This window comes from Chrysemys picta, chromosome 2 (assembly GCF_011386835.1).
Source record: "Chrysemys picta bellii isolate R12L10 chromosome 2, ASM1138683v2, whole genome shotgun sequence".
Lineage (NCBI taxonomy): Eukaryota > Metazoa > Chordata > Testudines > Emydidae > Chrysemys > Chrysemys picta.
Window position 1 is genome coordinate 238,358,791 of NC_088792.1, and position 16,987 is coordinate 238,375,777.

The 16,987-nt window shown below is 44.2% G+C and overlaps 1 protein-coding gene across 2 annotated transcripts in view; it reads left to right on the forward strand.

The window, feature by feature from the left end:
• The first annotated feature begins 6,208 nt into the window (after positions 1 to 6,208).
• The window catches only part of ZC2HC1A (zinc finger C2HC-type containing 1A), a 64,123-nt gene continuing 53,344 nt past the window's right edge, over positions 6,209 to 16,987 (forward strand). For both annotated transcript variants that reach the window (XM_005301538.4, XM_042844765.2), the window contains exon 1: positions 6,209 to 6,354. In XM_005301538.4, coding sequence (XP_005301595.1) covers positions 6,264 to 6,354 — 91 coding nt within the window. In that variant the 5' untranslated portion in view covers positions 6,209 to 6,263. The remainder of the gene's footprint in view (positions 6,355 to 16,987) is intronic.

The window sequence follows — 16,987 nt, forward strand, 5'->3', positions numbered from 1 at the left end:
TGTGAAGGCCAAGACTATAACAGAGTTTGAAAAAGAAATAGATAAATTCATGGAGGATAGGTCCAACAATGGCTATTAGCCAGGATGAGCAGGGATGTTGTCCCTATCCTCTGTTTGCCAGAAGCTGGGAATGAGCGACAGGGAATGGATCACTTGATGATTACCTGTTCTGTTCATTCCCTCTGGGGCCCTTGGCATTCGCCACTGTCAGAAGACAGGATACTGGGCTAGATCGACCTTTGGTTGGACCCAGTATGGCTGTTCTGATGTTTCTCGACTATGGGATGCTGTTCCAAGAAGGACTGTTGAGCAGAGATGGAGCCACCTATCAAGGAAGGGAAAGAGTATTTTAGGATGCAGACTGGATAACCCAGTGAGGAGGGCTTTAAACTAGATTTGACAGGGGCATGAGGCAAAAGCCCACAGGTAAGTCTAGAACAGGGATCGGCAACCTTTGGCACGCGGCTCACCAGGGTAAGCACCCTGGTGGGCCGGGCTGGTTTGTTTACTTGCCACGTCCACAGGTTCAGCCGATCACGGCTCCCACTGGCCGCAGTTCGCCACTGCAGGAAGTGGCGGCCAGCACATCCCTCGTCCCGCTCTGGGGGAAACATGGGCAATCACAGCAGGGACAAAGGAGACACGAGGGAATATAGAAGGGCAATCTAATGCACATATTAAATGTCTGTATACTAATGCAAGAAGTATGGGGAATAAACAGAAAGAACTAGAAATACTAGTGAATAATCAGGATTAGAATATAATAGGCATCACAGAGAGTTGATGGGATAATTCACATGACTGGAATATTGACATAAAAGGACAGACAGGGAAAAAGGGAGGAGGTGTTGCCTTGTACATCAAAGATGGATATACTTGCATTGAGGTTAAGATAGAAGTGGGAGGCAGACCTGTTGAAAGTTTCTGGGTAAGGATAAAAGGGGTAAAAACCTAGGGTGATGTCATGGTAGGGGTCTACTACACCACCTAACCAGGAAGAAGTGGATGAGGCTTTTTTAAAACAACTAAAAAAATCTTGCAAAGCACAGGACTTGGTGGTGATGGGGGGACATCAACTACCCAGACATCTGTTGGGGAAATATACAGCAGGACATAAGCAATCCAACAAGCTCTTGGAATGCATTGGAGACAAGTGTTTGTTACATAGGGTGGAGAAACTTACTGGAGATAAACTGTTCTGGATTTGATTTTGACAAATAGGAAGGAACTGGTTGAGAAGTTGAAGGTGGAAGGCAGCTTGGGTGAAAATGATCATGAGATAATAGAGATCATGATTCTAATGAATGCTAGGAGGGAAAATAGCAGAATCTAGACAATGGACTTCAGAAAAGCAGACGTTAGCAAACTCAGAGAACTGGTAGGTAAAATCCTATGGCAAACAAGTCTAACAGAAAATAGCGTTCAGGAGAGTTGGCAGTTTTTTAAAGACATTATTAAGTGCACAAGGGCAAACTATCCTAATGCATAGGAAAGATAGGAAGTGTAGTCAGAGACCACTCTGGCTTACCCAAGAGATCTTCAATGACTTAAACCTCGAAAAAGACCCTTCCAAAAAGTGGAAACTAGGTCAAATTATGAAGGATGATTATTAAAAAAGACAATGCAAGCAAGTAGGGACAGAATTAGAAAGACCAAGGCATAAAATGAGATTAAACAAGCTGGGGACATAAAGGGTAATAAGAAAATATGTTACAAATACATTAGAAGCAAGAGGAAGACCAAGGACGGGCAGGCCCATTACTCATTGAGGAGGGAAAGACAATAGCAGAAAATGCACCAATGGCCAGTGTTAAATGCCTGTTTTTGTTTTTTCACCAAAAATGTTAGCAATGATTGGACAAGTAATCTACTGAACATTAGTTTAAATGGGATAAGATCTGAGGCTAAAATAAAGAAGTTGAGAATTACTTAAACATGATAGATGTCTTCAAGTCAGCTAGGCCTGAGAATATACAAACTAGAATACTTAAGGAACTGACTGAAGAGATCTCTTAGCCATTAGCGATTATCTTTGAGGACTTAAGGAGAGCTCCCCAAGGACTGGAAAAGGGCAAATGTAGTACCTGTCTATAAAAAGGGGAATAAGAACACCCAGGGAATTATAAACCAGTCAGTTTAACTTCAGTACCTGGAAAGATAATGAAGCAAATTATCAATTTGTAAGCACCTAGAATAAAATAAGGTGATAAGTAATAACCTACATGGATTTGTCAAGAGCAAATCATAACAAACCAAGCTATTATTTTTCTTTGACAGGGTAACAAGTCTTGTAGATGGGGGGGAAGTAGTAGATGTGATATATCTCAACTTTAGTAAGGGTTTTGGTACTGTCTCACAGGACCTTCTTATAAGCAAACTCATGTTTTGTTCCAATTGCTAAATAAAACACTTTGTTTTAAGAAGGCTGTTGGTCACTGTATCACTGATCACCGGTTCCCGAAGGAAGGAAATGCAGATGCCTGAAAGCCAGTCAGATCTGCAGGGTGATAAGTGTACACAGGCTAGTGTACTAAGGTCCTGGTCTAAGAGTAGAAGAATCAAAAGATTCAACCCCGAAACAGATAAGGGCAAGAGACTGAGCATTTAAGATGGCTGCGTTTAGAATACCAGAAAGGAAACTGAGGCACAGTTAACCCCTAACCATGGCAAAATGTAATTTCCAGGGAAGGAGCTATGGTGTGTGTGTGTGTGTGTGTGTGTGTGTGTATTAAAAAAAAATCTAGGATCAGTGAAGAAAACTCCACTCTTACTGGGATTCAATTTCATAAAATATTTGTTTCTTGATCTAGCAAAACTCCCATTTTTGAAACCATCAGTAATTATAGACTTAATTTTAATGATCATTTAAAAGTTTCCATTTTTTAAAATAAAATTTACACAGGATGATATTCCCTCGTGTGCAGAGAACTTGGCCATAGGACCTTAACATAGTGTTTAAATGGTACCCAAATGAAACACAAGTCTTGGGTGGGACCTTTGCACATTGGTGGTTTTCATCCATACTGTGTTCGTTGCATTTTAGCAATATATAGAGGGAGCCAACTTTCACATCTTTACCGAAGAAAGTTATTCTTCTGAGTAAGCAAGAGGAGGACTCAAGCACACACAATGCTTTGCAGACCTCACTCATATGAAATGGCATACCCAGCTTTCTTGGAGTCATGGCACACCTGATGGATGCTGCATGGACACTGCAGTTGTTTGCTTTAACAGTAACACATACTGACGAGAGAGACATTATGCTGAAACATAGGTAGAGCATTTCTTGGATGCTGTGAAAGAATGGAATATTTAAGAAAAGGTAACAACAATTAGTACTAATGGTGTGATCAAAACTGTGATTAATCACGATTAATTTGCTTTGACTTAATCGCTGAGAATTGCAATTGACAGCCCTAGTGCACACAATGTTATTGCAGGCACTAGAGGATCCCATGTCCAACTATGGTTTCTGTAAATCTCAGCTGGGTGACCAGGCTACAAAATGGCAGATGAAATTCAGTGTAAGTGCAAAGTAATGCACATTAGAAAACATAATCCCAACTATACATACAAAATTGGGTCCAAATTAGCCGTTACCACTTAAGAGATCTTGGAGTCATCGTGGGTAGTTCTCTGAAAACATCTGCTCAGTGTGCAGCAGCAATCAAAGAAGTAAACAGAATATTAGGAAAGGGATAGAAAATAAGACAGAAAATATAATACCACTCTAAAATATCCATGGTATGCTCCCACCTGGAATACTGTGAGCAATTCCAGTAACCTCATGGCCAAAAAAGATATACTGTATTAGATTTGGAAAAAGTACAGAGAAGGGCAACAAAAATTATTAGGGATATGGAATAGCTTCCACGTGAGAAAAGATTAAAAAGACTGGGACTGTTCAGTTTAGAAAAGAGACAACTAAGGGGTGATATTATAAATATCTATTAAATCATGAATGGTAGAGCCATCCCTTAGGTAGGGCAAATTGGGGTGACCACTCCAGGCCCTGCGCTTTGGGGAGCTCTGTAGGCTGGTGCGATTGGTCGGCGCGGTCGGTCCCGGAAGACATAGGCATGGGAAGTAGGTGAACACGGGGTGCTGCAGCACCCCCGGGCTCCCAGCTGCCAGCCCCGCACCTGGGGTCTCGGCTGCTGGCCCCTTGCCTGGGGTCTCGGCTGCCGGCCTGTGTACCCGGGGCTCCGCTGCCACCCCGCGCGTGAGGGTCCCAGCTGCCACCCTGCACACCAAGGGTCTCGGCTGCCGCCCTGAGCACCCAGGACACTACTGCCGCCCCGTGCCCAGGGTCTCTCCTGCCACCCCACACCCGGAATCTCTGCCACAGGGTCTTGGCTGCCATCCCACGCGCCTGGGGCTCTGCTGTCCCATGCCCTGGGTCCCAGCTGCCGGCCCCACGCTGGCTTTCAGCACCCCTATTAAAAATGTTCCAGCGCCACTGCCGAAAGATGAACCCGTCACTTCCGCAGTGCCCACCATCTTGTTGGCAGTTAGCGGAGACAGCACCCAGCTCGGCCGTCTGCCTTTCAGTGCAGCGAGTCCCGCGCCCCGGCCGGAGCCCTGAGCTGCCGTGGCGCTATGGCCAACAATAGCCCCGCAGTAGATATCAGCGACTGCCAGCAGCAGCAGGCGGCCCAACACCAGGCCGGATCCGTCCTGCCAGCCCAGCCGCTGATGCAGAACGGGGCCCCCAAGCCAACGGGGGCTGATTTGTCCCAGGCCCCGCACTCCCCTAGGGACAGCCCTGATGAATGGTGTAGAAAAAGTGAATAAGGAAGTGTAATTTACCCCTTCACCTAACACAAGATCTAGGGGTCATCCAATGAAATTAATAGGCAGCAGGTTTAAAACAAACATAAGGAAGTACACAGTCAACCTATGGAACTCACTGCTAGGGAATGTTGTGAAGGCCAAGACTATAACAGGGTTCAAAAAATAACTAGATAAGTTAATGGAGAATAGGTGCATCAATGGTGTTTAGCCAAGACAGTCAGGGACACAACCCCATACTCTGAGTGTCCCTAAACTTCTGACAGATAAACGCTGGGTGTGGATGACAGGGGATGGTTCACTCAGTACACTCTCTCTGTTCTGTTCATTCTGTCTGAAGCATCTGATTCTGGCCACTGTCAAAAGAAAGAATACTGGTCTAGATGCACTATTGGTCTGACCCAGTATGGCCATTCTTATGTTAGCAGTACTTATATCTTCTTCTTCTTCTACAGGTGCACTGAAATTCATTATCAGTCATTAGGTACTTTTCTGATGTCTGTAAATGTAACAGAGCATTGCTAAAACAAATAAAGGGAGAGGACTGAAAAATCTCAGTGAAAAAAAGGGGATTCTGTGGTACCATGAATTTCCAGCAGCTTCAGGTGGGCTGTTAGCACTTCCCACATTCTCTCTAGATTTTTAGCATCTCCAAGAACATTAATCATAATTAATAGATAACATGCTGCTGCAGAGAGATCAGTTGTGTGACGGAGGAAAATGATGTAAGGAGATTTGGGATGGAGTGTATAAGCCATACAGTGGGATTTGAGGGTAGAGAGAGAGTCAATCCAAGGGGACAGAAGAGCATAAGGATGGCCACACTGGGTCAGACCAACGGTCCCTCTAGCACAATAGCCTGTCTTTGGACAGGGCATGCATCAAAGGGAGTGAACAGAACATGGCAATTATCAAGTGATCCACACTGTCATCCAGTCCCAACATCTGGCAGTCAGAGGGAACTTGGGAGGTATGGGAAAGAGTAGCAATGTACTGAGATTGGGGGCGCAATAAAAGATGTACAGGGATTTGTCGGAGGATTCAGGAGGATGGAAGGTAAATTGGATTTGGGGACAGACTGGTTGCAAGAAAATTGCGGGGGGGGGGGAGGGCTGGGGTATTTTGGGAGATCTAAGAGATGCTGGGGTATTGGGGGAAAATTAGAGATGCGGGAGAACTGGGGGCCACCAGGGGGATTTAGAGAAATTGTGGGACATGGGGATTTGGGAAGGACTTGGAGATGGAGGGGCACTAGAGGCCAGGGGCATTTGGGGAGCGATTAGAGAAGCAGCAGATTGAGGTTTGGGGGGTGGGGTGGCGGCGGGGGTATTTGGGGAGAGCTCAGAGGAGCAGGGGTATGTGGGGAGGGCTAGGGAGAGGCCGGGATCAGCAGGGAGCGCGCCAGGCCCGACGGACGGGGACTCCCCCTCCCTCCTGCACTGCGCGCCGCGCCTGGCCGCCCGGGGAAGCCAATGGGAGCGGGGGATGTTAGCGGTCGGGGTGGGGCCGTGTTGCTACAGCAGCGGCAGCCGGAGCCGGAGCGCGCCATGGAGGAGCTGGAAGGTGAAGGGTGGGGCGCGAGGATCAGAGACCGCAGCGGGCCCCCACCCCGGGCCGGGCCTTTGTGTGTGTCCGGGGGTCTGGGCGGGGCGCGGGGGTGGGACGGAGGGACCGGGGTTCCTGGGGGAGGGGAATATGAGACCTCAGCTCCGCCTTGGGCACCGCATCCCCCGCCCCCTGTATGGAGCCGCGGAGTCGGGATGAGGGGCCTGGCAGCCCGGGCTGGCTGGGCTCCCTGTCAGCCGCCTCCTCGTTCCGGGACAGCAGAGCCCGCGGGCCGGAGGTGCTGCCTGCGCCTGGGCGGTGCCGGGCAGCGAGGGGCACTCTGCCCGCAGCGGGGATTGTCCGCGCCCAGGGACACAACCAGCAGAACAGCCTGGTTTCCTACCACTGAGAGCGACTTAACATCCGCCGGGGTGGCACCTTCCCCCCGTGAGTGCGGTTTGGCAGCCAGGCTGCGAGTGCTCTTCTCAGTAGCCAGGTCACCCCTGCTTTCTCTCTTCCCCCCCAGTGACCCTGTCGGGCCAGTGCTGGCTTCACAACTGAGCGCTCAGTGTTTGTTTCTAGTGTTTAAACATACCAAATCTCAAAAGTGGAGCAAGCCCCTGATTATCTCTGAAGCCTTTCAAGTTCCCAACATAAGGCTCCACCTTGCTGATGGGGATGACTACAGCATTGTTTTAGGTGGTGCGAGCATCCTTGTCTATCTGCTTTTTTTAACCAGAGGATTGTGCTGGATTGTATTACAAGCTTTAAATACTCACTTCGCAATTGCCACAGTGGCTAAATATTTCTCAGATATTGTAAATGGTTGATTATGCACTGGGCTACACTACAAACGTATGTTGATATAACTATGTCCACACTCCTGAGCAACATAGTTAGACTGAACTAACCCCCTGGTGTAGACAGCGCTAGCGCTATAGTTACTGCCTCTTGGGAAAGCAAAGTACCTACACCAATAGGTAGTGATCAATGGCTCCATGTCTAGTTGGCAGCCGGTATCAAGCGGCGTGCCCAAAGGGTCGGTCCTGGGGCCGGTTTTGTTCAATATCTTCATTAATTATCTGGAAGATGGTGTGGATTGCACCCTCAGCAAGTTTGCAAATGACACTAAACTGGGAGGAGTGGTAGATACGCTGAAGGGTAGGGATAGGATACAGAGGGACCTAGATAAATTAGAGGATTGGGCCAAAAGAAACCTGATGAGGTTCAACAAGGACAAGTGCAGAGTTCTGCACTTAGAATGGAAGACTAGGGACTGAATGGCTAGGCAGCAGTTCTGCAGAAAAGGACCTGGGGATTACAGTGGACGAGAAGCTGGATATGAGTCAACAGTGTGCCCTTGTTGCCAAGAAGGCTAACAGCATTTTGGGCTGTACAAGTAGGAGCATTGTCAGCAGATCGAGGGACATGATCATGATCATTCCCTTCTATTCGGCATTGGTGAGGCCTCATCTGAAGTACTGTGTCCAGTTTTGGCCTCACACTACAAGAAGGATGTGGAAAAATTGGAAAGAGTCCAGCGGAGGGCAACAAAAATGATTAGGGAGCTGGAGCACATGATTTATGAGGAGAAGATGAGGGAACTGGGATTATTTAGTCTGAATAAGAGAAGAATGAGGGGGGATTTGATAGCTGCTTTCAACTACCTGAAAGGGGGTTCCAAAGAGGATGGATCTAGACTGTTCTCAGTGGTACCAGGTGACAGAACAAGGAGTAATGGTCTCAAGTTGCAGTGGGGGAGGTTTAGGTTGGATATTAGGAAAAACTTTTTCACTAGGAGGGTGGTGAAGCACTGGAATGGGTTACCTAGGGAGGTGGTGGAATCTCCTTCCTTAGAGGTTTTTAAGGTCAGGCTTGACAAAGCCCTGGCTGGGATGATTTAGTTGGGGATTGGTCCTGCTTTGAGCTGGGGACTGGACTAGATGACCTCCTGAGGTCCCTTCCAACCCTGATATTCTATGGCCTAGTCTTCACTTACCGGCTGGTCCGGCGGCACGCCATCGATGTTCTGGGATCGATTTATCGCGTCTGGTTAAGACGCGATAAATCGATCCCGGATCGATCCCGGAAGTGCTCACAGTCGGCGCCGGTACTCCAGCTCGCCGAGAGGAGTACGCGGCGTCGACGGGGGGAGACTTCCGGCCGCGTCTGGACCGCGGTAAGTTTGGACTAAGGTACTTCGAATTCAGCTACATTATTAACGTAGCTGAATTTGCGTACCTTAGTCTGAAGTCCGGACTAAGTGGGGACCAGGCCTATGATTCAATAGGAGAAGTTTGTACATAGCATTTCCACTAAGCATTACAGTTCTGTAGCAGCATTTTAAGTGTAGACAAGCCCAAGCCTTGTGGAATATTTGCACCTTTTTATCTCCTACCGATAGATTAATGCAAATAATATTTTTGTGGGGTTGTAGCTTTTCACAGATAACAGAGGTAAGCAAATAACTTCACTAATGCAAGAATGACATCTGTAAAAGTTTATAATGTTGCTAAAAATAACATGAACAGAACTGTTTTGTGTAAATATCTGTAAATGATCATTTAAAAAAGCATTCATACTTTGTTTGTCATAACCAATTGAGTATTTAAGATAAGAATGATATGGGCAATCTAACCTCCTCTTCTTTTCACTTCTACTTCAAAGAACTAAAGCAATTAAAATATTTTTTATTGTATAGCAATTTTTATCTTTATAGCTAGGCAAGTCAGTCAATTGATTGGCTATTACTTGATCATGGTCAAATATTGTGAAATTTTCCAACAAGAGGTAGGCAGTGGCCTACCTTTTTGATTCCATCATGATGCCATTCTTTCATTTTTAGAACTTCATTTCATTGTGCTTCACATTTTTCTGTGTTATAATAACTCAGGCCTGGTCTACACCTAAAATTTAGGTTTACCTAGCTTTGTCACTCGGGGGTGTGAAAAATTCATACCTCTGACAGACATTGTTAATCCAGCCTAAGGCCTGGTGAAGATATTGCTGTGTCGAAGGAATAATGGTTCTATTGATCTTGCTTCTCAGGGTGAATTTACTACAGTGATGGAAAAACCCCTTCTGTTGTTGTACCTAGTCTCTACACTACAGCGGCATAGCTGCAGCACAGCAATTGGCCACTGTAGTGCTTGTAGTGTAGACACATCCTCAGTTAAGTAACTTATTTTTTGTAAGTAGGCAGAAGTATATATCTAAAGCCTATTGGAGACTATATAGTCTTATTTCAGAGTAGCAGCCGTGTTAGTCTGTATCCGTAAAAAGAACAGGAGTACTTGTGGCACCTTAGAGACTAACAAATTTATTAGAGCATAAGCATTCGTGGGCTACAGCCCACTTCTTCGGATGCATATAGAATGGAACATATATTGAGGAGATATATATACACACATACAGAGAGCATGAACAGGTGGGAGTTGTCTTACCAACTCTGAGAGGCCAATTAAGTAAGAGAAAAAAAACTTTTGAAGTGATAATCAAGATAGCCCAGTACAGACAGTTTGATAAGAAGTGTGAGAATACTTACAAGGGGAGATAGATTCAATGTTTGTAATGGCTCAGCCATTCCCAGTCCTTATTCAATCCTAAATTGATTGTATCTAGTTTGCATATCAATTCCAGCTCAGCAGTCTCTCGTTGGAGTCTGTTTTTGAAGTTTTTCTGTTGTAAAAATAGCCACGCGCAGGTCTGTCATTGAATGACCAGACAGGTTAAAGTGTTCTCCCACTGGTTTTTGAGTATTGTGATTCCTGATGTCAGATTTGTGTCCATTAATTCTTTTGTGTAGAGACTGTCCGGTTTGGCCAATGTACATGGCAGAGGGGCATTGCTGGCACATGATGGCATATATCACATTGGTAGATGTGCAGGTGAACGAGCCCCTGATGGTATGGCTGATGTGATTAGGTCCTATGATGATGTCACTTGAATAGATATGTGGACAGAGTTGGCATCGGGCTTTGTTACAAGGATAGGTTCCTGGGTCAGTGTTTTTGTTCAGTGATGTGTGGTTACTGGTGAGTATTTGCTTTAGGTTGGGGGGGTTGTCTGTAAGCGAGGACAGGTCTGTCTCCCAAGATCTGTGAGAGTGAGGGATCATCTTTCAGGATCGGTTGTAGATCTTTGATGATGCGCTGGAGAGGTTTTAGTTGGGGGCTGAAGGTGACAGCTAGTGGTGGTCTGTTATTTTCTTTGTTGGGCCTGTCTTGTAGGAGGTGACTTCTGGGTACTCGTCTGGCTCTGTCAATCTGTTTTTTCACTTCAGCAGGTGGGTATTGTAGTTTTAAGAATGCTTGATAGAGATCTTGTAGGTGCTTGTCTCTGTCTGAGGGATTGGAGCAAATGCAGTTGTATGCGATGGTCACATAAATACCACCCTATACCTGAAACCTACTGACCGCTACACTTACCTACATGCCTCCAGCTTCCATCCAGGACACGCCACACGATCCATTGTCTACAGCCAAGCTCTAAGATAGGATTTGTCATAGAATCATAGGACTGGAAGGGACCTCAAGAGGTCTTTTAGTCTAGTCTCCTGCACTCAAGGCGGGACTAAATATTATCTAGACGAGCCTTGACACGTGTTTGGAGATTTTAAAGAGCAGATTAGACAATGACAGAGATTCCACAACCTCCCTAGACAATTTATTCCAGTGCTTAACCACTCTGACAGTTAGGAAGTTTTTCCTGAAGTCCAACCTAAACTGCCCTTGCTTCACTTTAAGCCTATTGCTTCTTGTCCCATCCTCAGACTTTAAGGAGAACATTTTTTTTTCTCCCTACTCCATGTAACATTTTATGTATTTGAAAACTGTGATGACCCCCCCCCCATCATCTCTTCTCCAGACTAAACAAACCCAGTTTTTCAATCTTCCCTCATAAGTCATGTTTTCTAGATCTTTAATCATTTTTGTTGCTCTTCTCTAGACTCTCTCTAATTTGTCCACATCTTTCCTGAAATATGGCACCCAGAAATGGACACAATATGCTAGCTGAGGCCGAATCAGCGCAGTGTAGAGTGGAAGAATTACTTCTTGTGTCTTGCTTACGACACTCCTGCTAATACATCCTAGAATGATGTTTGCATTTTTTCAACGGTTTTACACTGTTGACTCATATTTAGCTTGTGAACCACTATGACTCCCCAGATCCCTTTCCACAGTACTCCTTCCTGGGCAGTCATTTCCCATTTTGTATGTGTGCAACTGATTGTTCCTTCCTATGTGGAATACTTTGCATTTGTCCTTATTGAATTTCATCCTATTTACTTTAGACCATTTCTCCAGTTTGTCCATATCATTTTGAATTTTAATCCTATCCTCCAAAGCACTTGCAATCCCTCCACAAACTTTCAGTGTACTCTCTATGCCATTATCTAAATCACTGATGAAGATATTGAACAGAACTGGACCCAGAATTGATCCCTGCAGGACCCTACTCAATATGCCCTTCCAGCTTGACTGAACCACTGATAACTACTCTCTGGGAATGGTTTTCCAACGAGTTCCAATCAGTTATGCACCCAATTTAAAATAGCTCCATCTAGGTTGTATTTCCCTTACTTGTTTATGAGAAGGTCATATGAGACAGTATAGAAAGCTTTAGTAAAGTCAAGATATACTACATCTACTGCCTTCCCCCATATCCACAAGGCTTCTTACCCTGCCAAAGAAAGCTATTAGGTTGGTTTGACATGATTTGTTACTGACAAATCCATGCTGAGTGTTACTTACAACCTTATTTTCTTCTAGGTGTTTGCAAATTGATTGCTTAACTATTTGCTTCATTATCTTTCCTGGTACTGAAGTTCATTAAGACACTTGAAAGATTATGTCTGTTGTGTTCACTCTTAAAGTATTGCTGTAATTCTTAAATATGATCCTGGTGTTTGAAAAATGAGTACAACCAAAAGATGGTGTCTTATGCTTTATCAAATGATGCCCTTTTGGGCACTAAAAAACTCATTAATAAGGCTAAGATTTTGTCATGGATATTTTTAGTAAAAATGGGCAATAGGTCATGGGCAATAAAGAAAAATTCACAGAAGCCCGTGACCTGTCCCTGACTTTTACTAAAAATATCCATGACAAAATGGGGAGCTGCTGAAGGGGGCCTGGCTGGGAGCTCCAGAGGCCTCCACCACCTGTGGGGGTCTCAGAGCTCCAGGGTTCCTCTTCCCCTGCGGTGGTGGGAGCTGCGAAGGCTGGCCAGGAGCTGTGGGGTCCCCCACCACGTTGCTTAGAGCCCCCCCAGTGCCCGCAGCGGCCGAGAACTGCGGGGGTCCCCCCCGCCACCCACAGTGGCCAGGAGTTCGTGGGAGCAGCGGGGGTCCCTGCTTCTGCCCACAGCGGCCAGGAGCTCCGGGGGTTCCCCCCTCTGCGATGGCTGGGAGCTCAGGGGGTCTCCCCCAGCTGCCTGCAGTAGCCAGGAGTTCCTGGGAGCTGTGGGGGGCTGCTGCCATTTGGGAGGGGGAGCTCCGGGGTCACCCCTGCTGCTCACGGAGGTGGGCAGCTTCAGGATGCCACCTGCAGTGATGGGGAGCTGTGGGGGGCGCCCCGCCGCCCACGGCAGCTGGGGTAGAGGGAGTCCCCCTGCTGTCCACAGCGGGGAGTTGAGTGGTACCCCTGCCAGGAGCTTGGGGGGCATCCTACAGCTCCCAGCCGCCTGCCATCTGACGTCGCGGAGGTTTTTGTGGGTCATGATTCCGTGACTTCTGCAACCTCCGTGACAAAATCGTAGCCTTACTCATTAAACCTTTCTCACAAATACTTCTATGGCCAGATTCTGTCTGTACTTACCCCTATGGCAAATTTGCACCTTCCTAATTTGTGAGCCAGTTGGGGGTTTCATGCAGTGTTAATCATGGCAGAACATTGCCTACTGTCCTCTCCATCCAAACTAGTTTGGGGTTAACCTGAAACAAAAATGTTTCGAATTTTTCAGTGACTTGGAAAAAGAATGATTTAGTCTGAACAAAATATTTCATTTTAGAGTTTTTTAATTTGTGTTTTAAATGCAGTTGAACCAAATTTCAAAATGAAAAGTTTTAATAAAAACTTTGTTGTTTAATAACAACAACAATCAAAACATTGTATTTAGAAAATATCAAAACAAGAGTTCTGATTATTTATTTATTTGCAGAATTTTTTTTTTCCCCCTACTGAAAACATTTGGCAAATTTGGGAAATGTTTCAGTTGACTCAAAACTGCATTTTTCAGTGGAAAAAAGTGTTGGCTGAAAAATTCCACCAGTTCCATCCTGACTAGTTGATTCGCGAGTCTACCAAGGCTATCCACATTCCATGTATGGGAAATCAATTTTGGGAGTTGAAAAGTGTAATATATCCCATGTTTACAAAGCAGGCCTTTTTCTCAACCCTGGATACCTTGTTTGCTGAAAAATAAAACATTGCTCTTATGGCATGAAGCTTATTTTCTTTATGAACACTCTAGGTTGATGTGAGCACACCAAAAGGTAGCTTAGATATTTAAAAAAAATTGAGTTGTGACCTTGTAAACTTTCTTATCTCAAATAATTTTAAAGACAAATTTTCCCGGAACTGTGAAGAATAAATTCAGTCACTTCTTGACTTGTCACTGTTGTGCATTTCTCTTAAGTGAATCAGTCCAGTAAGAAGCAAATACTTTCTTTGTTTTTTTCTGTTTCAAAACATGTACTAAAATGGCTTGTATTTGTGTTCCAACAGTTGCAGGGTAAACATAGGTAAACAAAGCTTTTATTTACTTGAAAGGGCAGTGCCAGCTTAAGCTGTACTTCTTTGGGGTGTGATGACATTAGATCTCACAATTTAAGGATCAGGTCTAGTCAACATTTGTATGGAGGGTAGTCTCCAAGGAAAATTGTGGGACAGAAAGTACTGGTATTTCATTAGGTAGCATTTTCCCTTTTAAGACATTACTGAACTAGTGACGCAATGTACTGGTGTTGGAGGTGCCATCTTGGATTAAATGTAAAATTGTGGTAAAAATTCTGGCAAAGTTCTCCCATCCTTGTAACTTGCTGCTTCTAACAGTCATCTAAAGCTTAATATTGTAATCTGTAAGATGCACCTGTTTAAACTAGCTTTAAATCAATCAACGAGCAGGGAATTTTCTGATAAGGAGTGCAGGGGGCTGATTGGGTAAGTTGGAGAGTAGTTTAGAATATGTGACTATATTGATTGAATCTTAGAGCAATGTTCATAACATTCAAAGGGCTTATCATATTTCTTGTATTGTGATTACACTCCTTAAGACATTTATTTAGTGAAATTGCAAAATAAATCTTCTCTATGTGACTTCTAATTTCCTTGGAATTCACTTCTGGCTTTCTTTTGAAATGACATCTAGTTCCATATTTACTTTACTACTTTCTGAGCTGGTTCTGAAGAACAGTCTTGGAACTTAGACTGGCTGTAGGAGGGTCAGGGCTAAAATATATTAATTAAAGTGACAAAAGCTGACAAGTTTTTAAAAGCTAATCTAAAACTTCCTAGCTTTTCTTAGTTATTGTGGAATCTATTTGCTGATTAGCTGTCTTCTTGAGAACAAATCTGGTTTTGTTAGCTTATTGTTAATTTTTTAAAAACTTACTTTTTGAAGACAGTATAAGACCTGACTTTTAGAGGTGCTGACTAGGCTCCCGGTAACTTCAGTTGGAGTTGTCTATGCTCAGCACTTCTTAAAAGAAGGTCCAAACTTCTTCACAGTCATAGATGGGAGTAGTGTTTGGCAGAACCCTATTATCAGCTAGGGAGCAAAAAGATTTTTATAATGGACTTCATAAAATGTTTTATGAATGCTGACATGCTTGCATTTCAAGAATTCTTCTGCCACCTTGAAGGGGTACTATCAACTTTAAACCTCATTAGATTTCAAATATTTTCAAATACGACACTGGCCCCTGAATCCTCTTCCAATATTTATGGTTTTACAATCATGTTTTCCTTTTTAAATCTTTCCCTCTTTCTGTTGCTGCATGAAAGACCCACACAAACATGAGAGGCTGTATGTACAAGAGAAACAACTAAATTGACAAAATGCTGTCAAATGCATAAAGCTTTTAAAACATAGACAATTTTTATTTAGTCTCTGGTTCATAATAATTGTTTGCAGCAATAGTAGGTAAAAAATTTTCAGATAGAAGTGTGCGTTTTGTTTGTTTTTTAAAGCTGATTTTGTACCTTAAGTGAGAGAGAAAAGTCTCTGCACTTTTATAGTGCAGTGGTAGACAGTTATGGAGTTCAGTTTCAACAGGAGTTTTAAACCGTTATTTTGTAAAAATCGAATTGAAGTAGCAAAATGAGCACTATATGAATTTTTCATGGATTGATAAAATTGAATTGATAAAAAAATAAGAGTTTAAAAATCACCAGTTTTTGCAATTTTTCATATTTGTCTCACTTTTCTTGCGAAAGGTTAACAAAGAAATATAAAACACTTATCACTGATATTATTCTACTGTGTAGTAAATAGTTTGTGTAACACACTGGCAAAGTACGTCAAGTTTTCCAATGGCTGGTGTAGAAAGGGACTAGCAGTTACTCCTGACGCTGAAGTGGTAAGGGCTTCTCAAACCCTGCTGCTGATCTCTGTAGGGGATTCATACAGTTAAAATAAATTCTGTACTGAAAAGCTATGATCTGTAAATTATGTGTCAACAAAATACACACTCTTGTTACACATCAGAAATTATACAAATACACATATCAGGAATCTGTCATGTATTTTGCTTGTATGACGCCATGGTCAGTTTCTATATTAGGCATCCTCCTCTGTGCCCAGTGCACAGAAGATGTGAGTCTGTGATAACTCTCATTCTGGCTCATCAGTACAACCTCTTTAGACACATGCTTCTAACTTTGGCCATCATTGGTTCAGTCCCTGATGTTGGACAAGATGGTGGCTGTTGCCCAGGTGTCCAAGATGGGTATGTTTGTATGTGTCATACTGTCAGGGTTGGCGGGGCTTAGAGAAATGGGGAGCACAATAGGCAGACCTGCCGGTGTAATGCAGGCACATGCACGCTGTTGCTGCAGCCACTTGTCTGTATTCAATTTCCAGAGGGTCATGAGAAGCTACAGAATGTTTTGGGAAGTGAGCGATGACATAGACTCCTTTGCAAAGGTTCCCTCCAACTCACAGGTTATATTGTTACTTTTAAATATGAAGAGTTTGTACTTGTTACCAAAAAAGCAATAAATATCCCAATTGAATCAAACTTTACACTCTGAGACAAAACATTAAGTGACCTCAGCTGTGTTAAGGTGGCATAATTCCTTCCTGTCACAGGGTAGCTGGTCTCTTTAAGGGGAGTCAGGGCCCAGTCTACCCATGATTGCCACCTTTTTATAGCAAACAACTCCATCTAGCAGTTAATTAATGAGTACCTGGACCTGATAAAATGTCATGAGAGCTCAGTTAGAAGGGTTGCCCTTAGAGAGGGGAGCACCCTGAGACTCTAGCAGCGGAAGGATAAAAGAGGCCTATTAACCCCTCCAAGCTGATAGGTGAAATGAGTGAGAAAAGGACGAGAAGCTGATTGAGGACTACAGCTGGCCTGAAGCATAACCCAGCTTCGGGAAGAAGGTTGGGGACTCCTGAACTTGGGAGAGAATGCTTGTTGGCATGA